A 22263-nucleotide genomic window follows, 5' to 3' on the forward strand; every position below is an offset into this window, starting at 1 on the left:
GTAACTTCACGCCGGCTTTGGAGGGCCCTGAGTGAGCTGGCTGTTTTCAGGCACATTAGTGAGGGACTTTTTTCCTCGCCCCTCCCACTTCTGCAGCTTTGTCTTCGCTTACTTTCACTTTCTGCCCTTAGACTGGGGACATTTTATGACTGTCTTTAACTGGGGGATATTTTTTCTGTGGACGGTGGGGTCATGGTGCTTTCTTTTCAGTGCTGCTTTTCTCTCGGCCGTGTTGTTCGGGGATGTCTGACAGGCAGTTGGCTAGCCATGGAATCAGGTTGGAAGTAGAGAATGATTTCATGAACTTCATGAATGGTGTAATGAATTGGTATGATATTTTATTCATTGTCTGGATCTTATTTTTTAATGTCGATATTTTAATTATTTTTTTTTTCACAAAATAGTGGGAGGCAACTTATTTTTAACCACCAACTAGTTAAGCCACCATTGCCTATATTTGGAACGGTTGAAAACAACCAAATGTGTCTTTAGTCTTATTCTTATCCTACACTAATCAGTTACTTGATTAGTAGGCTGTAGCTACAGAGCAGGCTGTAGCTACGGCGTAAACCAAAGAAGGCAGGAAGGTTTCACTTAGAAGGTGATGGAGGAAGAGACCAAACGTGCGGGAAAGAAACATTTTGGATGATTAAGGAAGCTTTATAAATGGCATGTAGGGAGGCACAGTGATTGGAACTGTGAGCACTTTGATGTTTTTAGCCACCATGCCTCCTTTCATAGAGGGTTACCTGTGGCACGTTCTCCCGGCCCACACTCAGGTTCTGTCCTGAGCCCGCTCTGCTTCTCAGTTGATGCAGTACGGTCTCCACCATCCCTGGTCTTTCGGTGTCATGGCCAGTTGTCGGCTCCTGTCTCTGAAGTCAGCCTTTCCGGATCAGATCTTTCTTGATTGTTCAGCTTGTCTTTTCGTGTTTGTGCTGACCTCTGTGGAGACCTTTAGTCAGCGTGCTTCAGGAATTCTCCGGGTCTCCTCCTTCCTTGTCTTCCCTGCCCACTCGCTGTCTTCGCATCACCCACCTGTTGATTCTTTTTAGCAACCTTTGGCATATCTCTAACTCTTCCTTTCCCCCCACCTTGAATCACTTGCCGAGCTGCCTGTTCTGTGCCCGACCCGTCCTGAATGCCCTAGTTCAGGTCTTTTGGGTTTTCATGGTGTCTGTGCACTGACTTAACTGGGTCCTGACTTCTGGTTGGTTCCTGTTCTGTCCAGCTTCTCCACTAGCACTGGTTCTCCTGAAATGATTCATCCCAGAAACTGGGGGCGACACTGCTTTATTCATTTATTTGTACACAGCACTGCTTCACCAGCTGGTCTTTAAGACATTTGGACAGGACCTGTTAAAATTGTGGCAATTTTTACTTCTTGAAAACAGCTAATTTAGATTGGTTCCAAAGTTGTAATAATCTACAGATGTCCCTCTGCAGATTGGACCTCCCTTTTTGACCTCTGTCCCCAGGCCTTGGCTCATGAGCCTTTCTTGTTGCTCCCTGCTGGGGCTGAAAACTGGGATTTTTTCCCCCACCCAGCTCTCCTTACTATTCCCTTTGTTTGGATTCACTTCTGCTTATCTTCTTACTAAAATCCTACTTAATCCTTCAGTCCCAGTGAACATACCAGTTCTCAGTACAGCCTTCCCTTTGTCTCTTGCATTTTGTTTGAATGTATGTCTTGATTTTATTTTAGTGGTAAATGCCTTTCAATGTATTACAGACATCAGAAGACTGAGTTCCAATTTGTTGACTTGTATATGATGGGACTTCAGTGTATCGAAGAAAATATCCAGTGTGTTTATAAGTATTTAATGTAATTGTTATAATAGTTAAATATTATGTGATGATTTTGATCAAAAGTTAATTATAAAGCCTAAGATAATAGGGAGGAGGTGGAGCAAGATAGCCGAATAGAAACCTCCACTGATTGTCCTCCCCACAGGAACACCAAATTGAACAACTGTCCACATGAAGAAATTCCTTCTTAAGAACCAGAATCAGGTGAGTGATCACAGTGCCTGGTTCTAACTTCATATCACTGAAGGAGACACTGAAGAGAGTAGGAAAGACAGTCGTAAATTGCTGATGCTGCCGCTCTCTCAACTTCAGCAACAGCTGTGTGGCACAGAGAGAAAACCTGGGCACTTTGGGGAGGGAGGGCTCAGTGATTGTGGGACTTTGTATTGGAACTCAGTGCTGCCCTGTCACAGTGGAAAGCAACATTGGGCCCAGAGGTAGCATTTAGACCAGTTCTAGCCAGAAGGCTAGTCACTGGTCCCAGCAGTTGGAACTTGAGTTCTGGCAAGCCCCACCACCATGGGCTAAAATGCCCTGGGGTTCTAAGTAGACTTGAAAGACAGTCTAGGCCAGAAGGACTGCAGTTCCTGGCTAAGACATGGTGTTGTGCTGGGACTCTGAGCCAGTGGCCTTGTGGGGCATGTGACCTAGTGAGACCTCAGCTGGGGCAGCCAAGGAAGGCTTCGCACCGCCCTCCCACAACCACAGGCAGTGCAGCCTGCAGCTCCAGGACTCCTTCCTTCTGCTTGAGAATGAGGGAAGAGTAAAGACGACTTTGTCTCGCAGCTTGGATACCAGCTCAGCCACCTTAGGGCATCAGGCAGAGCCCTGAGGCTCCCGGATGACATTTATAGACATACCTTGGACCAAAAGGGAACCCACTGCTTTGAAGGGAAGTACCCGGTTCCTGTCAGGATCCGTCATCTGCTGACTAAAGAGCCCTTGGGCCCTAAGTAATCAGCAGTGGTACCCAGACAGCACTCACTGTGGGTCTTGCATGAGGCTCAAAGACAAACTGGCTTCAAATGTAACCCAGCACATTCCCAGCTGTGGTGGCTACAGGGAGGGACTCCTTCTGCTTGAGAAGAGGAGAGGAGACTTTGTCTTGCAGCGTGGGTAACTGCCAGCCGCAGTGAGGGAGAACATCTAGTGGCTCTTGGGAGTCCCCAGTTTCAGGCCTTGGCTCTTAGACATGATTTTGGAACCTGCCCTCGGCTACAGGAGAGCTCACTGCTCTGAAAGGAGAGACTCAGGCCTGGCAGCATTCATCACAAACTGACTGAAGAGTCCTTGGGCCTTGAATGAACGTTAGCAATAAACAGGCAGTACTTGCTGCAGGCCTAGGGTGGTGGTGGACACAGGGAGAGGTTCCTGCTTATGGAAAAGGGGAGTGAAGAGTGGGAAGGACTTTTTCTTGTGACTTGGGTGCCACAAGAAATATTCAACTGTGGTAGAATAGTGCAGCAGCTAGATTCCTAAGGTTTCAGCTTTCAGGCTCTGGCTCCCAGATGGCATCTCTAGACCTGCCCAGAACCAAGGGGAACTCACTGCCCTGAAGGAAAGGACACATGCCCGTCTGGCTTTGCCACCTACCGATTGTAGTGTCCCAGGGTCTTGAGCAAACATAGGCAGTAGCTAGGAAGTGGTTACCATGGGCCTTGGGTGCAGTCCAGTGCTTTGCTGGCTTCGGGTGTGAACCAGTGCAGTCCCAGTGGTGGTGACTACAGGGGTATTTGTGTCACCCTCCTCTAGCTCCAGCTACTCATCTCACACACACACACACACACCTCTCTCTGTCTCTCTCTCTCTCTGTTTGGGAGAAAGTAAGGGAAGAGAACAAAGAGTCTCTGCCTGGTAATTGAAAATTCTTCTGGATTTTATTCAGGAACACCACGGTGGTTCCTGTGTGAATCAGCAAGAGTCTCAGCATGACTGGGCGTGGGGTGCCCCAGTTAATGCAGATATAGCTGCAGTGAGACCAGAAACTTAAATCACAACACCCAAGTCCCTCTGAATACCTAGAAAGCCTTCCCAAGAAAGATGGGTACAAACAAGCCTACGCTGTGAAGACTACAACAAACACCTAACTCTTCAACGCCCGATGCCCAGACACTGACAAACATCCACAAGCATGAAGTCCATCCAGGAAAATAGAAACTCGCCAGATAAAGCCACCAGTAAGCAATTCTGGAGAGACAGATATGTGACCTTTCAGACAGATCATTTAAAAATAGCTATTTTGAGGAAACAATGAAATTCAAGATGACAGAGAAATCAGTAATCCTATCAGATAAATTTAAAGAGATTGAAATATGAAAGAATCAAGCAGAAATTCTGGAGTTGAAAAATGTAGTTGACATACCAAAAAATGCATCAAAGTCTCTTAGTAGAATTGATCAAGCAGAGGAAAGAATTAGTGAGCTTGAAGACAGGCCTAAAAATACACAGAAGAGACTAAATAAAAAACAATGAAATACGCCTAAAAGATACAGAAAATAGCCCCAAAGGGGCAAATCCAAGAGTTATTGGCCTTATGGAGGAAGTAAAGAAAGACATAGGGGTAGAAAGTTTATTCAAAGGGGTAATGGATAACTTCCCAAACAGAAAGGTATCAATATTCAAGTCCAAGAAGGTTATATTAATAAAACACGGAGTAGATTTAACCCATAGAAGTCTACCTTATGGGATTTAATAAGTAAACTCCCATAGGTCAAGGATGAAGAAAGGATCCTAAAAGCAGAGAGAGAAAAACAAATACCATACAAAGATGCTCCAGTACATCTGGCAGCAGACTTCTCAGTGGAAAGCTTCCAGGCCAGGAGACAGTGGGCCTGACAGATTGAAATTGCTAAAAGCAAAAACCTATTACCCTAGGATAGTATATCCAGCAAAAGTTTTCTTCAAACATGAAGGAGAAATAAAAGCTTTCCCAAACAAAAGTTGAAGGATTTTATTAACACCAACCCTGTTGTACAAGAAATGCTAAAGGGAGTTCTTCAGTCTGAATGAAAGGATGTCAGTGAGCAATAAGAAATCACCTGAAGGTATAAAACTCACTGGTAATAGTACTCAGAAGAACGCAGAATAGTATAACAGTGTGTGTAAACTACTCATATCTTGAGTAGAAAGGTTAAAAGATGAACTGATAAAAACTACAACTTTTCAAGACATAGTACAGTAAGATATAAGTAGAAGAAAAAAGTTAAGCACGAGGACAAAGTTAAAGTGTAGAGTTTCTATTAATGTTCTTTTTCCTTGTTTGTCTTATTGTTTATGCAATCAATGTTGTCATTTAAAAATAATGGGTTTTCTTATTTGCAAGTCCATGGTAACCTCAAATTAAGAAACATACAATAGATCCATAAAAAATAAAAAGCAAGAGATTAAAACATAAAACCAGAGAGAATCACCTTTACTAAAAGGAAGACAGGAAAGAAAAAAGGAAGAGAAGATTACAAAACAAGAAAACAAATGACAAAATGGCAAGAGTGTGTCCATAGTTTTGAATAATAACATTGAACTTAAATGAACTAAACTCTGCAGTCAAAAGCCGTAGAGTGGCTAAATGGATTAAAAAAAAAAAAAAAGACCCAATGATCTGTTGCCTACAAGAAACACACTTCACCTCTATAGAGACACCTATAGACTGGAAAGAAAGGAATGGAAAAAGGTATTCCATGCAAATGGGAACCAAAAAGAGCTGGGGTAGCTATACTTATATCAAACAAAATAGATTTCAGGACAAAAGCTAGAGACAAAGAAGTCATTATATAATGATAAAGGGGTCAGTTCAGCAAGAGGATATAGCAGTTGTCAATATGCATCCAACATTGGAGCACCCAGATAATACAAAGCAAATATTATAACTAAAGAGAAAGATAAACCCCAATACAATAATAGCTAGAGATGTCAACGCGCCACTTGTTACAAGAGATGTCAACTTGCAGCACTGGGCGGATCTTTGATACAGAAAAGCAACAAAGACATTTGACTTTATCTGCGCTTTAGAACAAATCAATCTAATAGATACTTACAGAACATTTCCTCGAGTGGCTTCAAAATACACATTCTTTTCCTTAGCACATGGATCATTCTTAAGGATCATATATATTAAGCACAAAACAAGTCTTAAAAAATTTTTAGGCCGGGCGCGGTGGCTCAAGCCTGTAATCCCAGCACTTTGGGAGGCCGAGGCGGGTGGATCACGAGGTCAGGAGATCGAGACTATCCTGGCTAACATGGTGAAACCCCGTCTCTACTAAAAATACAAAAAAAAACTAGCTGGGCGTGGTAGTGGGCGCCTGTAGTCACAGCTACTTGGGAGGCTGAGGTGGGAGAATGGCATGAACCCGGGGGGCGGAGCTTGCAGTGAGCCGAGATTGCGCCGCTGCACTCCAGCCTGGGAGACACAGTGAGACTCTGTCTCAAAAAAAAAAAAAAAAAAAAAAAAATTAAAAATGAAATTCATCTCTTAAAAATCAAAAAATATAATTTCATCAAGAGTCTTCTGACCACAATGGAATAAAACTAGAAATCAATAATGAGGAATTTTGGAAACTGTACAGACACATGGAAATTAAACAGTATGCTCCTGAATGACCAGTGGGCCAATGAAGAAATTAAGAAAATTTAAAAATTTTTTGAAACAAATGATCATGGAAACACAACATATCAAAACCTATGGGATACAGCAAAGCTGTACTAAGAGGAAGTTTATAGCTATGAGCACCTACATCAAAGTAGAAAAACTTCACATAAACAACCTTAATGATGCATCTTAACAAGAAAAGCAAGAGAAAACCAAACCCAAAATTAGTAGAAGGAAAATAATAAAGATTAGAATGGAAATAAATGAAATTGAAATATTACAAAAGATCGATGAAACCAAAAGTGGATTTTTTGAAAACATAAAATTGACAAACCTTTAGCCAGACTAAGAAAAAAGAGAAGACCCAAATAATGTTTTCTTTTTCATTTCTGATTTTAAAATTGGTACTGCAGAAATTCAGACTCGTTAGAGGCTACCGCGAACAACTGTATGCCAATAAATTGGAAAACTTAGAAGCTTTGGTAGTCAACAAGAGAGGGACCTGCCCGAGGCCATGTGGCTCCAGGGGCCGTGTGTCTGTGTGTGTGTCTGTGTCTGTCTCTACCCTGAGTGGGAACAGGAGGCTACTTGTGAAGTCACATCTCTGAAGGCCGTCTGTTGGTCACAGACAGGCTGCTGGGTTCACTGCAGCTGGAGATGTCTGTGGAGGTTCCCCCAGCACATTGCTCTGTCTTCATGTGCATCTTGGTTTCCATCCAAAATCACTTGTTAATGGACTGAGAACTTTTCCTCTGTCTAGCTAGCAATATCACTAGGAGTAAATGTGCTAAGGGGGAGACTGCTTAGCATTTGATTTCTCAAATGTTTTTCCTGAGACCCAGTCATCTTTACTCTGGGTAAAGAAAAAAAAACCCTTGGGTACCCCCTTTTACCTTGTGCTGTTGCTGTTACTGTGAAGATGTAGATAGTATGTGTGACTCTAGCTGTCATCAGATCATTCGTGGACACAGTGCAACATCATACCTGTTAGATCATGGCTTTGGTTCTGCCAGGAGGCCTGGTGGGAGCAGCTGGCATGATGCGTGCTGCCTCTTGTGACCCATGTGCACCATCCTGCTGCCCAAGGCCTTGATGTAGCCCCCACAGGGTGCCCTGCCTGCACATTATCACACTCTGAAGAGCGGCCTATGGAGCACAAGAGGGAGCTGAGGGGAACATCCTCTCCTTTAAGCCTGGACTCATATTCTGTAGTGGTGATTTCTGTGAGTGGTTGGTTGTCGTGTGAACTCAGGTATCTGGGCAGCGTTATGTGTGGAATATGTTGGCACGTTATGCTCGAGTCCTAGGGCTCAGCTGACCTTTATGAGCTTTATCTGCTACTGAATTAATGAACAAGGGCTTTATCAGCTATGAAACTTTGGTGACAGAAAATTCTTGGAGAATTGGTCTGGGACTGAAAGAGGTAATAAAAATCTAGAGCTTAGGCTCAGTGCAGTGACTGAAATAGGAAAAACCACTCGTACAGTGAATTGTTTGTTTATAAGCTATGCTTATAAATACGACTTAATTTTTGTTAATTGATGAAATATCAGAAATGAAAATTTATCTAGATTTTCATTTCTGAATGGATCATGGGCTGTGGCACTGGCCGGGTAGGAGATGAAATCTTAGCATAGCCCAGGGTCCAGCACTGAGCAGTATTTCTGCAGTCATAAGAATTTAACCCATTTTAGGTAGTACATATCCAATAATTTTCCTGTGCCACATCTCTGGCAGTGTTTTTTTGTGCATGCAACTTTAGCATTCCATCATTACCAATTCTCTTCAGTCCTCCCAGTGGGGCATTCAGGGTTCTGTCATTCTAGAAGCCAGCCTCTTCCTGATGTTTCGCTGTGTCTCTGCATGTGAACGTCACCCGCCCCGATGTCAGAATATTCTCAAAACCTGTGTCTTAAGGACCTGGATTAAGGGGCGTGTCCTTCCTCCTCTGTAGGCTGGCAGCAGTATGTTTGTAGCTTGTATCACTGAGACTACATAATTGTCTTCAGTTTACTTTTGTACAAAATGATAGCACTCACTTTAAGGTAGAGACTGTTACCCTGTTTTTAGTCTGTTCCCAGTGCCTTGTAATGGTGCTGCATACATACAGTAGTTGAAATTAATTTGAGTCAGTGACTGTCCTGCAAATGGACAGAACTGTGGCTAATCCCTGTAGGCTATGGAAACCCCGCTTAGCTGTTCACAGTTGGAAATGGGTCTGCAGCAGTGCAGATGCTAGCTTACTTTGCCCTCTGTTGTGTTTTAATAAACTAAACAGTAAAGCACCGTAATAACTGCATGATACATTCAGGATGTGGAAACATGGCGTGGATGAATTAGACAAGTGTTGTTAAGAGCTTGCATTGGGAAACGTGCTGTATCTGCTAGACAAACTCCAGTAGCCTCTAGCCAGATGGGGCTGTGAAGCTCTGGAAATGAGACTAACGCAACTGAAACACTGAATTTTTAATTTTAAAAAAAGTTTTAATTAACCTTACTTGAAATAGCCAGAGGTGGCTAGTGGCTGTTGGATTTGAGGGTAAAGAAGCATGGCAGAGAAGGCAGGTGGGACAGCCTCCCGTCTGCGCGGAGGTCTGTCTGTCACTGCCACCAGCAGGAAGACTTCTACATCCTAATCCTCAGCCTCCTTATGCTGCGGGCGAGGTCCCTGCTGTTGCAGACCCCGCTAAGTTCCGAATCCCTGAAGGTACCTGTTGTGCTTCTGTGAGCTCCCTCCAGTACTCTGGGTGGGGACATGTCTTGCTCGGAGAGAGATCAAAGGAGAGCTAAGAGAGGGAAAGAGATGGAAAGTTAAATATTGAAGGAAGGTGTTGGCCTTTTTTTACACAGCACAGGGAAGAGACTAGTATGTGGAGGGAGCGCTTACATTTGGTAGATGTTCTTACACAGATCAGCCACCTGAACCTGTGTGGGATATTTTTATTTCCTACATTTTACATTTCTATTGTCTGTATTATTTACAGTAACTACTTTTGACATCTACATATTGCTGTGTTTTTAGAAGCAGAGGTTTATTCTCACCTCTTTCCTGAAGCCCATGTTTTATAAAACTGACATGTTATCTAGTCTAGAAGGGAAGGCCCGGCCAGGCTTGGTGGCACATGCTTGTAATCCCAGCTACTCGGGAGCTGAGGCAGGAGAATCGCTTGAACCCAGAAGGCGGAGGTTGCAGTGAACTGAGATGGCGCCATTACACTCCAGCCTGGGCAGCAAGAGAGAAACTCCATCTCAAAAAAAAAAAAAAAAAAAAAAAAAAGAGACAACCTGCTGTGCTGGGAATGCTTGAGAGTCTGAGGAGAGAAAATGGTGGGTGGTGGGATTTGGAACCTGTCACAGCATTACTTCCTGTGCTTTTCTGTCTCCACAGCTATTATTGTAGGACGTACTGATAAGAGCTCAGTAAATTTTCTTAAATTGATGAGAACAAGAACAGTCTTTTTGAGCACTGGTTAACAGTTATTAAGGAATGAACAAAAAATTGTTGAAAAACAGGGAGAAGACCAAGTCAGCATGAATTTTGAGTGCTCTGTGTTTTGAACATGAGATTTTTCCTAATACTTGTGACTCGCTGATTCTCCTGACTCTGACTTTCTCCAGCCACTACTTAGCAGCCGCAGAGCGGAAAGCAGTGCGCATGAAGGCGGAGACAGCCAGAGACTGGAGGAGAGGTGGAACCGGGAAGTCCTGGGCCTGAGGTGCTGCCTGCAGGGTTGAAAGGCCAGCAGACAGTTGGGAGCCAGAGCGTGCTGTGGTCTGAATGTGTTTCCCCAGATCATCTGTTATTACAGATGATCACCAATTGGATGGTATTACAAGGTGGGCCTTGGAGGTGGTTAGGTCATGAGGATGGAGCCCTCGTGAATGGGATCAGCACCCTTGTAACAGCTGTGAGGGAGCTGTTTTGCCCCCCCTCCCCCGTGAGGATGCAATAAGGGACCACCTGCGGGTGCCTTGGGTCTTAGGCTTCCAGCCTCCAGAGCTGTGGGCAGTGCATTTCTGTTGTGGGTAAATGACCCAGTCCACCGTGTTCTGTTCCCAGCTGGGGTGGACTGAGGCCGTGTGCTCATCAGAGGGACGGCAGAGCAGAAGCAGTGTCCCCATGAGTTGTAGGCCAGGACCCTAGTCCCGGGCTCCGTCCACCTTTGTGTTGGATGCTGACGTCTTTCCCTTTTTTTTTTTTTTGGCATTCCTCAGTCATTTTGGTCAAGTACCTGCTCTGGGAGCTTTCTGAGGAGCGAGTGCATGCCAGGCAGTTAATCCATGTGAGCGCTCACGGTTGACTCAGACAGAGACAGTTAGAGGAAGCGATTTCCGCCCCCGTTTCAAGGGGTGCTTCAGTGTTTCTGGGCTCTGGTGCTGAGGAGGCCCATGCTTTTCCGCATTCTTGGTGTGAACAGGTGTTTCTCACTCAGAGCTCTTTGCATCCTTGTTTCTGGGCTTCTGAATGACTCTGCTGTTGTCTGGGGCCTCGGTTTTCTTTTGACCTCGTGCCAATGCTTGTGGACACCTTCGATCTTGTGCCTTGCACTCTTTCTGTTTAGTCGTGTGATGATTTCTTTGGTTGACTTATGCTTATATTTTTGGTTTTCTGTATCAGCAACTTTTATTCCGATGTGGAATGACTATAATACTTCCTTTTTCCCCTTTGCTCCTTTATTCCCCCCGCTTTTTAGGCAAATGTATTTGTCGTCCTTTCATGCCTTCTTATAATTAAGGTTGGTACACTGAAAACGCTTTGGAAGTGCTGTCCGAGAGTTGGGACTGGCTGACTCGTGTTTTCTGGAGGAATCTCGGGTGTTCATGTTTTTGGTCACTTTTTCTGTGGCTCCCATTCCCTGGGTAGGAGGATGTAATCCTTCTGGTAATATTGTGGGTATCTGGGGAGCAAAGACAGCCTGGGGTGCAGGGAAGGTGGTAGGAGTTCACGTGGGTCTCCTGTTTTCAGCACACGTGCCCCTGCTCCGGGTTGTTGCTGGTGTCCTCCAGAAACTCTGAGGCCCAGAGAGGTGAGCGCGTACCCCGTTAGGCACACCCCCCACTGAGGCGGCACCACCGGGGGCCCTGATGCCCGAAGCTTGTGCTGACCCCTCATGCAGCTTCCAGTGCTGGTTCTGGTCGTCTCTTCTTCATTCTTTTTGTTCTCGTGAGTTTATGCTTCTTGGAAAAGCCTATTAGCTGTCAGGATGCTGTGGATCTGGGGAGGAGAGGCACCTGATAGGTGGGCTCGCTTTCCAGTCTCTAACCTGAAGGGAAAGGCGGTTTTTGTATTTTTTTGTTAGTCTTGATTCTACTGCTTTGGTAGAAAACCTCACAGACTGAATAACTACATTCAATAATTCTCCTTTATGCAAAGCTGAAGGCTGTGTGACATCTGTTTTTCTTGCTGCCCAAAGAGCTTGGGCCTGAGGGTTGGTCGGGATGCCGTGCGCAGTCCTGGCAGTCTGAACACTGCCGGAGAGGACCTGGCAGCAGAGCTGCTTTCTGGGTGCCGCTTCTCCCTGCTATACTCAAGGCAGCAACGTGTGTGTGCTGGGATCGGGGCCTCTTGTTTTCACAGATAGGTGCAAAGGGAGGTTTTCCTTACTCAAGAGTATTATATGTCTGTCAGTTCGCAGTTGTCCCGTCTGTAAAACTGATGACTATTTCCCTTTGTGTTGCATTTTCTCCAGGTTGCCCGAAGCTCAGCAGAGAGTCGGAGGCTGCTTTTTAAACCTGATGCCACAGATGAAAACCCTGTACCTCACGTATTGTGCCAATCACCCTTCTGCAGTGAATGTCCTCACGGAACACAGGTTGGCTCGCTAGGCACCTGGGCAGCGGGGAGGGCGGATGGCTCTGTCCTTCAAATAGTGCATGAAATAGGGTGATGCCAATAGTCCCTTGGTTATTAAAGGATCTGAATTTTAATTACCCCTCAAAATTAGTGCTTGAGAAGTACTGGTAAGAAGTCTTTGAAATGATGGTATTTCTGTAAAAAGACATCTTTGTTGATGTCTTGCCTACAGCCTGAAGCCCTTTGGTTAATAGGTTGAAGGGTCGGTAAGTGTTCGGGGGTGTAGCCACAAGCTTAGTCAAGGGTCCTGGAATCATATTTCTGTCCGTTCTTAAAACTGGAAGTACACGAACCCAAGTTACATCAGCTGTAAGAAAAAGTATCCCATTTCAGATTAATATTAGGTTTTATACACAAAACATTACGTTGGAGACCATTAGCTTTTCAACCTGAAACTAAAAACAAGTGCAACAGAGAATGCACAGATGTTTTGCTTATTTTGTGAGGCAAGACAGTGTCTGCTTCCTGCGAATGGGAGGAAGATGTTTCTCAGCTGTTTCAGTTATTAAGGAGGATCTCGGTTGTTAGTGTTAAGAATTGATTTGTTTGAGGATTGGCTTGGAGGAGACCACACCGGGGCTTAGAGAACTCAGAGGCTCACTTTCTGTTTCTAAAAGAGACCAAAGATTTGTATCAATGTTTTACAAAACATTTCATAATTTCTTTTGAAAACAGGAATTCACATATTTTCAAAACCATAAATGGAAAAAGTATTGTTTTAGTAGCATGAAGATAAATGCCATTTTCTTTCTAACTTAAATATTTAACTTCAGCCTAACTGAACATTTCAACTGAAAGCCTCTTCAGTGAACAGGTGTTGGTTGCCTCTTTAGAAGCACATTTGGGGCTCAGGTGTGGCACTGCGGGGGTGTCCTAGGACAGCTCAGACATGGCAGCACAGTGGACTCCGCTCTGGCTGCTCCCTTCAGGCTCTGCAGCCTTGGGCAGATTTCCTCCTTCTCTGGGTTTCAGCTTCCTTTCCTGAAGGAACTCATTCACAGGGATGTTATACGCATTCGGCTAAAACTGTCAGCAGGGCAGCTCAGGGTGAACATGCCAGATGCTCAGTGAATATTTTGTTGTCTTCTATTTTTTTTTTTTTTGAAGACCCTGGATAGTTACTGTTTCCTGGGTGTGCTCAAATATAAAAAGATTAAGATTTGTTTGAACTTCCTATTTGTTACTAAAGCATCTGCAGCCCAGAAAGGAAACAGCAGCCTTGAACAATGCAGTGAAAGGAAAGGAAGTTAGAACTCACAGCAGTCGCAGAGAAGGAAAACCCAAAGAAAGCTCCCTTTGCACGTCCCGTTTGGGAGTGTGGGCTGTGTCCGCAGCACCTCCAAGCATCCAGCATGTTTCCAGTTACGCACTATGCCCCCTACGCCTGGGAATTTATACATTGAATGAGATTTCCAGAAAGCACAATGCAAGTGTTAAATTTGTATCTCTGGAAGTTCTTCAAGAATTATTGATGGAGTGATGAGGAAGATGAACAGAAAGTTCATCTTTCTGAGGGCCTGTCCTAAAAATGACATTGAAAGTCACTGGGACTGTTAGTTTCCTAAAATGCAAAGCCATTCAAGAGCAGTGCTTGTGGGCGTGTGCTGCGTTTATCCTCTTCTCTGTTATTACCTTAATTAGTGTGTTTGTCAGATCTTAATGAATGTGTAGCATTTTCCTGAAGTAACCAGAAGAAAGAATACAGGTGGGTTTTTGAGTCAGGAGGGTCTTTGTGCCTCCTTCCCAGGGCTGCCCAGAGAGTGGAGGGGCAGACTGAGGCCCACTCTGGACAGCAGCCCCGGGGGCAAGTCACTGTTGCTTTAGTGCTGGGAGTCAGAGCTGCAGCGAGAGGAAGGTCCCCAGAGCCAGCAGGTGTCGCCACGGTGGAACCTAAAGCTTGTGTGCCCTCCTGAGGTCCCTGCGCCATGAGAGTTCCACCTCTGTTGGCCACACATTCCTCCCTACGCCAAAGAGCACGGCAGTGAATTGGGGTTGGGCCTCCCTGTGCCGAGGCTCCTTCCTACTTCCTGCCTTTGTACTTCGATTCTTTCTTGTTCCTCTTGCCGGCTTTTCCATGTGTGTGACGGTCTTTAAGCTGCCACGCCTGTGGGTAGACTAATCTGCTCATGCCGTGGTATAATTTTTAAGGATTGGTTCAGGTGTGGTGGGTTGAAGTTTAAAGTCTTATTTGCATCTTCACCGTCCTTGCGTTACTTGGGTTTAAGTTGTAAGTGTGAGCCCTGCAAGTGCAGAATGCCAACTCTGAGCGTTTTAGCAGCTCTGACCTTCCACGGTGTCCAGGGATGGAGGCAACACTTGTCCATGGCCAGCTATTTTGAATGAACTATGAGTGCCATAATTTAGTCTGTAAAAACGATTTTTTCCCCAGCAGTTTGTTCTTCTGCGCTTGGCTCTGTGCTTGCGTGTGTTTTGTGGCTGCCGTCAGCCCACAGCCTGTGTCAGTAAGGACTGAAGAGACCCACTATGTACGAGGCTGCTGGCATCAGCAGAAGTGAAGCTGAAAGAGCCATCTTTGGTCAGAGTAGCTGTAACTAGCTGTTTCGTCTTATTGTGGCACTACTTTTTTTTTTTTTTTTTAAACTTCAAACTGAAACTAAAATGATGATCCACAAATATTTATAAAATTTCATTTCCTTTTTAACTGTATTTGTTCTGGCATTGTAAGAGTGTCTTGTGGATATTAAAAGGAGTTTTACTTGCACACCTTTCACTTTTTTGGCTTCAGGGCTTTTTTTGAGGGAGTGGTGATGAGGGTAACTGTTTAGTTTTGTTAATTTTTCTCTGCTGTACCATAGTTAGGAAATTTCACAGGTAACCCTGAAATACAAATAATGACCTGAATGGATTTTTCCTTGATTCTTATTTTGGTGGAAAAGGTCCTTATGTGGATTACATTTTAAGGGGTTGAAATATATTTTTAGTATCGTAAAATTTGATTTTCATGGGACCACCTGATAAATTCTCCAACACCTAGAGAATTGTTGGTAAAATATAAATTGCTCCTGTCTGAAGCCCTCATGTCACTCTATTCATGCTTTAGGAATGGATAGAGTGAGTAGTGGAAAGGGGAGCACTTCTGAGTAAACTGGGCAGAGGGGAGGGACATGTGTGTGCAGAACAGACTGCCTGTCATCAGAGGGGCCGGCCGTGCCATCCACATAGTGGGGGTCCGCCTTGGGTGCAGAGCATCAGCCGTTCTGCCGGCAGTGATGGCTTGGGCAGTGGCCTTCATGCAGGCTGTCCTCTGTATCACTTGCAGAATTGTAGGTCTGCCCTGCCTAGAGTGATGTTTGGGGCATTGATGTCTGTGAGTGCCTACCCTGGTGCCCAGCATGGTGAGTGGTCCCGTGGCTCCTCTGTCCTTGTGGTCCTGCTGTCCACAGAGTGCTCACTGTTGCCCCAGCTGAGAAGGGGGCGGGGGACAGTGGCTGTAGTGGCTGCAGTGGAGGGGAGTCTGTCCTGGACCTTCCTCAGTTCCCCACCCATCTCCCCGGGTAAGGTGAATAGTGAGGAAAGAAGGCAGAGGACGTGTCCATGTTTAGAAATGATAGGAATACGTGCGGTGTGCTCCCGGGCTCACGTCAGTGCAGCCTCACAGCGAGCAGGACACCTTGCTGTGCAGGTGTTACCCACAGCAGGCCCCTGAAGATGGCACTGCACTTTATTTCAGTAACCTCCAGCCTGGGATTGTCTCAAGGAAATGATTTTTGGAAAGCACAAAGTTATAGACAACAGATGTTGAGTTGTCTGTTGCCCACAAAAGTGCACGTGCTCTCGTGCGTGTGCGTGCTGTCTCACAAAAGACACACACCACATACCCACACTCAGACGTACTCTGACAGTTTCTGTGCTACTAATTTTTAAAACAGCATCAACATGATGGGCAGCCTTACAGAAATAATTATGAAGCCTCATATATGGAGTTGATAAAATGTTTCTCGTCTTATTTTTTTATAAGTGGATATATGCAACATTACCCTTTTTTATAATTTGCTTTAGTGTTGATAATAACCTGTTTAAGTGTGTATATGTATTTGTTCATTGAAGGTATTTCTTGTTGGCAAGGACAGACAGAGGTGCTGCACTGGCATTGTTACTGTTTTTACACAGCGTAGGACCGCACCCTGGCCTTGGTTAATGAGACCACCCTGGTTTTGTAGAAAGCACGTAGACGTGAGTGGCCTTCTCGGAGGGTCGTATGTGCTGAGGAAGGGGAAGGCTGGTTTCCTAGTGACCGTTTGGTTTTCAGGATGGTGTTTGAATTGGTTTCACTGGGGGACATTCTCACTAGCTGCCTTGGCGGGGGATCCACATGGAATAAGGAGGGTAAGAAGCGGGAAGGGCTGGCACCACCCTGGCTCTCAGTCCTCCTTATGGGAAGCTATGTTTAGGTTGAACTCTCTGAAACTGTTAATATTCACTGTTTGTGGACTATTTCCTCTGGGTTAACCTAAACACTGTCTGTCTGTTCCCGGGGAGCCCTTGATGGATCTGGTGTCCCCTAGACCTCTGGCAGTGGCCAGCTTGGCTGGGGTGGTGCATTGGGAGGCTCCTGTGAGACCAGAACCGGAAATTGGCTTGTTTCTCAGTTTTGCTGTTAGAATTTTCATATTTATTTTAGGACATCGTTTACATAATGAGGATATAAAAGTATCTTTTCCTTTTAAGGGAAAACCTCTAGACTAGGAAAATTTGTTCCTAGGATGAGTGTGCCATGGGTATCATTTGAACCCAGCTCTGCTGACTAGAGACCCCTGTCTTCCAGGATGGGGCGTGGTGACGGGGTGGGGGGAGGGTCACCTGGGTCTCCTGGATGGGATGTGGTGACTGAGAAGTCGCCCTGGTCTCCTGGACCTGGCATTGGCTGCCAGCACTGGTGCTGCCTCCCCTTTTTTCTGTGGGCTGCACACTGTCAGATGTGTGGACTGATGGCACATGCAGTGTGAGGGACAGCAGACCCAGGGCCTGGCAGAGACCTCAGAGATCGCCAGTGAAGGGGTGTCGCGGTCAGGTGACTGTCAGCCTTAACAGACGTGTGGGTGAAGAGCTGGACCCCTCAGAATCCTGCCCGTGTCTTCTGCCACAGCTGTGGGAACTCTGAGGACAAAGGTGACGCATGTGAGGACCCACTGTAGGGAAAGCTAGGCGAGGCACCGTGAAGGGAATGGTGAAAGAGGAACACAGGAAGATCTAAAACTTTCTAACTCTTTAATTTTGGGATATGCACTCAGTTTCTTTGTTCACACACAGGGACCCCTTCCTTCCTTACGTGTTGTGAGGATTGAATGTAACAATGCTTTTGAAGTTCTAAAGCATAAATCAGCATTCGCTGTCTGCACGCAGGGACCCCTTCCTTCCTCATGTATTGTGAGGATTAAACGTAACAAAGCTTTTGAAGCTCTGAAGCCTAAATCAACGTTTGCTCTCTTCTCTTGCTGCTTCTCCCACTCCTCACCCCAAGAGCCATTGCTTACTCCCAGGCTGAGTGCTGGCAGCACCTAGGTGGGGCCTGTGTGCTGGACGAACTCACCTCTGGGAATGACCGCCATTGGCGTGCTCTAGCTCTTTACCGGAGCAGCTGAGTCCTTGTTCTTACCACCTTAAGACTCTGAGATTATTGGACTCCATTCTGGCTCTGAGCGTGCACGTTTCCATTGGACATGTCTGCATGGCACTGATGTGCCAGAGGGCCTCGGCATCAGTAGGATCTCATGGAGACCCACATATCCTGTGCTGTGTGTAGTTACTCTTGCTCATATGAGAGCAGGAACGGGGCCCCTCAGGGGTGGGAATCCCCTTTGGCATTTCCAGATAAGCAGCACAGATTTGGGATCAAAGCTGGAGCCTTCCAGATGTTAAAAGCAACACTCATGTTTCATAAATTCTGGCTGTTGCTCATGGAGATCAGAGAGCCACCATTGCCTCTCATTGCTAACCACAAGTGTCTCCCTTGCCACTTGCTGCCCAGTGAGGAGTTGGGGGAGTTCATGGAGACCAAAGGTGCCAGCAGCCCTGGGATTCTCGTGCTGACCACGGGCCTGAGCAAACCCTTCATGCGCCTGGATAAATACCCTACGCTGCTCAAAGAGCTCGAGAGACACATGGAGGTACTGCACTTTCATTCTCTTACTCGGAGTCCTTACCAAGGGTTAGTGGCATGGTCAGACAACTGTGAAAGACAGTATTATTCATGATTGATTTTAGAAGCCAGAACCAACAGAGTTTACAAAGAGTGTTTACTTAGTGGATTGTCAAAATGATTTTGTTAAATATTATGTTTTTCTCCTTACTCCAGCTCTATTAAAAAACATTTACCACTTATCTCTCTTTTACCCACTGCTGCTGGTTGAAAAGTTTCCAAAAGCTGAAACATGAGAACTGATTTTCAGATAATGTTGAGATGTCTTATCTGGATCATCAGCTACAAACAATGTGTGCATAAGTTATAGGGTAATACTGTACTAATCATTTAATGAATGATTATGCTCTTTTAATTTTGAATAACAGGTTGCAGCCTAGCAGAAATTTGGGTTAAAGTTACTCTCTTGGCTTGAGTTGGCAAACCTTTTCCGTAAGGGGGCAGACTGTAGGGTCTTCATCACAGCTACACGGCTCTGCCGTTCTAGATACTGCATGTGAGCCGCGGCAGTGTTCCAATAAGACTTTATTGATGAAGCAAGTGTTGGCTTCCCCACCCCTGCTGCTCGTGACTGTTCTCTTTCAACGTATGTTTCCCCCAAGTCTGATGGCTTCATGATTTTCTGAAAGACTGACACTTTAATGCTGAGGGAAAAAGGGAATATTAAGAGTTGAAAAGTATTAGAAAAGTTTCAAGCTGGTCTGTAGAAAGTACCTTTTTAAGAAAAGCTTTTCCTTATGAAAGCTAATTGTATGTTTCTTTTACTCAAAGGATTATCATACAGATAGACAAGATATTCAAAAATCTATGGCTGCCTTCAAAAACCTTTCAGTAAGTGATTAAGCATATTGTTTTTTCCCCCCAGACGTTATTGTGACAAATGAATGTAAAAGAATTATCAACTGAAAAAGTCAAATGATTAAAAAATGACTTGTGCTGACATGAAAGAAAAACAGAGTCGGCATTCTATGGCTGGTAAACTCCTTTTAGTGGACTCTGATAGAATAATTACTTAAAATTTTTAAAATCGCAGTATAATTGATGTTAGATCTACTTTAAAATTATTTAAAACATTTTTTTACCCTTCATTCGTGTTGTCTTTAATGATTTATTGCAAAACAGAACAATGGTGGTTCCGTTTTCTCTGCTGTTGGGTTGTCTTACCAACTGCATTTTCGAAATATATGCCTTATTTTATAGCACAAGTTATACTTTGTTTCTTCTCTTCAGTCTTCTATATTGGCAAACACTAACAAAACCAGAATGAAAATACAGTTTTGTTCTGTCCACATTTCTTTTTCGTACAAGTGGCAAAATCTACTATATTTTTCTAAGATAATACTTAGTATTCCAGAGCAGTTGTGTGCGTTGCTTCTTTTGACATGATTTCGTACTTTCAAGCAAATACTTTCAATTCCGTATAATTAAGCAAATCATTCAACAGATTATCTGTCTGAAGAAGTAAGATATAAAGCAATAATTGTCTTAAGGACGATACAAAGCAATGTGGCCAGAACTTAAGATTCTGGAAGTTTCTGTCTGTTAACAGTGTTGTTCTGTGTCTGTCAGGCCCAATGTCAAGAAGTCCGGAAAAGGAAAGAACTTGAGCTGCAGATCCTGACGGAATCCATCCGGAACTGGGAGGGCGATGACATTAAAACTCTGGGCAACGTCACTTACATGTCCCAGGTCCTGATCCAGTGTGCTGGAAGCGAGGTACTGCTGCCCACATGTATGCATCAGGGTTTCTGTCCCACTCTTAGGAGCTCATAACAGAAGATGTTAAAGGCATCTCAGGCAAGGAAAAACGTCTAATAGAAGCTCTGTCTTATAATTTGTGAGCTACTTTTTATTCTTGACACAGGAGAGAGGCTTATGGTCTGTTAGAGAGGCTTAGAGCTGAGTGTGGACCTGTTGACCAGTTTGTTCCAGCTGAAGTCAGTGTGGCCTGAAACCCACGTGAACTGAAGGATAGCATGCGGAAAGACTTGCCAGGAGTCCCATGCACACATCTGCACGGAGCTGTATGCGCTTATCTGGCCAGCCACTTTGTACCAAGGCTTGCTGTCACAGGGACCTGCCGCTCTCAGTGCTTTCAGGTCATTATACTTTCCTGTGAAAGTATGCTAGCTGACATATGCTTACAGGAGTCACAGTTTTCTTACGGGTTTGGTTTAAGTGAGAGATCAACTCAGATTTTTGGGACATACCCACCCACACAGTGAAAATCGAGCAGTTTGTTTCATGATTCACATTGACATACATTCAGTGGGTCACTAAACAGGCACCTCTTTTTGAATTTTATTCTACCTCTGCAAAAATAACATGATCAAAACATGCTAAATGACTCTTTTTTGAACACGAGACTCTAAGGAGAAAAAGAAAACTAAAACTTGAAACTTTCACAGTGTGTTTTCCTTTCCACCTATAAAATATCACCCCTTCTACATAGTCCTGTAGTTTGGGTACCGTAAGAAACCGTGATTGTAAAAACCTCACATCTTTTCAGAAGCAGTTTCTTTTTGAATCATGCTCTTTTAAACTTTAATTTTTAAAATTCAAATGTGTAAACATTTCCCAAAGTGTGTTCTTTATAATATTAGATCTACACAATGCTGGTGGGTGTTACTTCGAAATGCTTCAGAGTGGCTCTGATCACGACTGAACATGATTAGTGGAAAAGATTCTTTATGACAGAGCTCCTCAGAGACTTGGCTCTCAATGTTCCCAAAGTATGTTTTGAGTCTTCAAGAGGGGGCTATAGCAAGTCGTTCTCAGTGGCTTCTTTAAAGTATGGAAGACTCTTTTCAAGGTGCTTTGCGTAAGCCTAGTGTTCTGAGGCATATATTTGGGGAAACTAATTCCTAGGACTGATTACACTTTTGGGGGCCGTAGTTTAAGTGTCAAGATGTGAAAAGGACTGTCTGGCATTTTTTGGGTCACTCTTTGGATTCTTAGGAACTTTTTTCTTTCACTTATCGTTTCTTTGGCTTTTATCTTACCGAAGCAAGTGATTTTTAATACATAAGTAATACTTTTAAGTCTGATGTAAACCAGGTGATGTTTATGGGGTGGATGAAAACAACACTGAGTTGACATTTGGGAGGTTTGGGAAGTGCCAGGAATTATTAGTAGACCGAAATTGATTTTAACATTTTATCCTATCCTTCCTTTAGCTTAAAGACTTCACCTGTTCACCCCACTAAAATGTATAGGTTCTCTCCTTTTTCTCTGAACCAGAAAAAGAAAATTTTAGCTTACCTGAAAATAATCACAGAGCTGAACTCCTTAACCAGATATATTTTCAAGATGTTACACAGGCTAATTGTGACTGCAGGATCTTTTAATCATTCAGTTTAGTTTCTTACCTTTTGTTTTTTGAAGAATTTAGAAATCCTTCTCTTTACCTATATGTCAAAGCTGTCTCTTAATCATATATTAAGACTTAATACAGAATTTATAATAATTGTTTCCATTTAATTTACCTGATAAAACTTGACAGAAATACCTAAATAAGAAATACCATGTGATGTTTCATAGGGTCTAGTATGAATAAGTATTTGTGCTCACATTTATAAGTAGATGTTGTTTAAGAAATGTTTTGGGTTTCTTTTTTTGTATTAGGAAAAGAATGAAAGATATCTTCTACTCTTCCCAAATGTTTTGCTAATGTTGTCTGCCAGTCCTAGGATGAGTGGCTTTATCTATCAGGTAAAACACAATCTGAATTTATATTTTATTGTGGATCTGAGGATAATTTCAGGCTGGCTTTGAATTTGGTGTTAAATATTACATGTATCTGTGTCTGTGCTGTGTGTGTAATGCTGTATGTTCAGATATGGATGTACGTCT

General features: G+C 44.0%; 1 protein-coding gene across 19 annotated transcripts in view; it reads left to right on the plus strand.

Annotated features, from left to right (window-relative positions):
* Window positions 1–22263, plus strand: part of ARHGEF7 (Rho guanine nucleotide exchange factor 7) — a 179901-nt gene that overhangs the window by 130059 nt on the left and 27579 nt on the right. For all 19 annotated transcript variants that reach the window (XM_025364120.1, XM_025364121.1, XM_025364126.1 and 16 more), the window contains 5 exons: window positions 12088–12210; window positions 18241–18379; window positions 19183–19242; window positions 19981–20127; window positions 22036–22122. In XM_025364120.1, the coding sequence (XP_025219905.1) occupies window positions 12088–12210; window positions 18241–18379; window positions 19183–19242; window positions 19981–20127; window positions 22036–22122 (556 nt within the window). The remainder of the gene's footprint in view (window positions 1–12087; window positions 12211–18240; window positions 18380–19182; window positions 19243–19980; window positions 20128–22035; window positions 22123–22263) is intronic.

The sequence above is a fragment of the Theropithecus gelada genome, chromosome 17 (assembly GCF_003255815.1).
Source record: "Theropithecus gelada isolate Dixy chromosome 17, Tgel_1.0, whole genome shotgun sequence".
Lineage (NCBI taxonomy): Eukaryota > Metazoa > Chordata > Mammalia > Primates > Cercopithecidae > Theropithecus > Theropithecus gelada.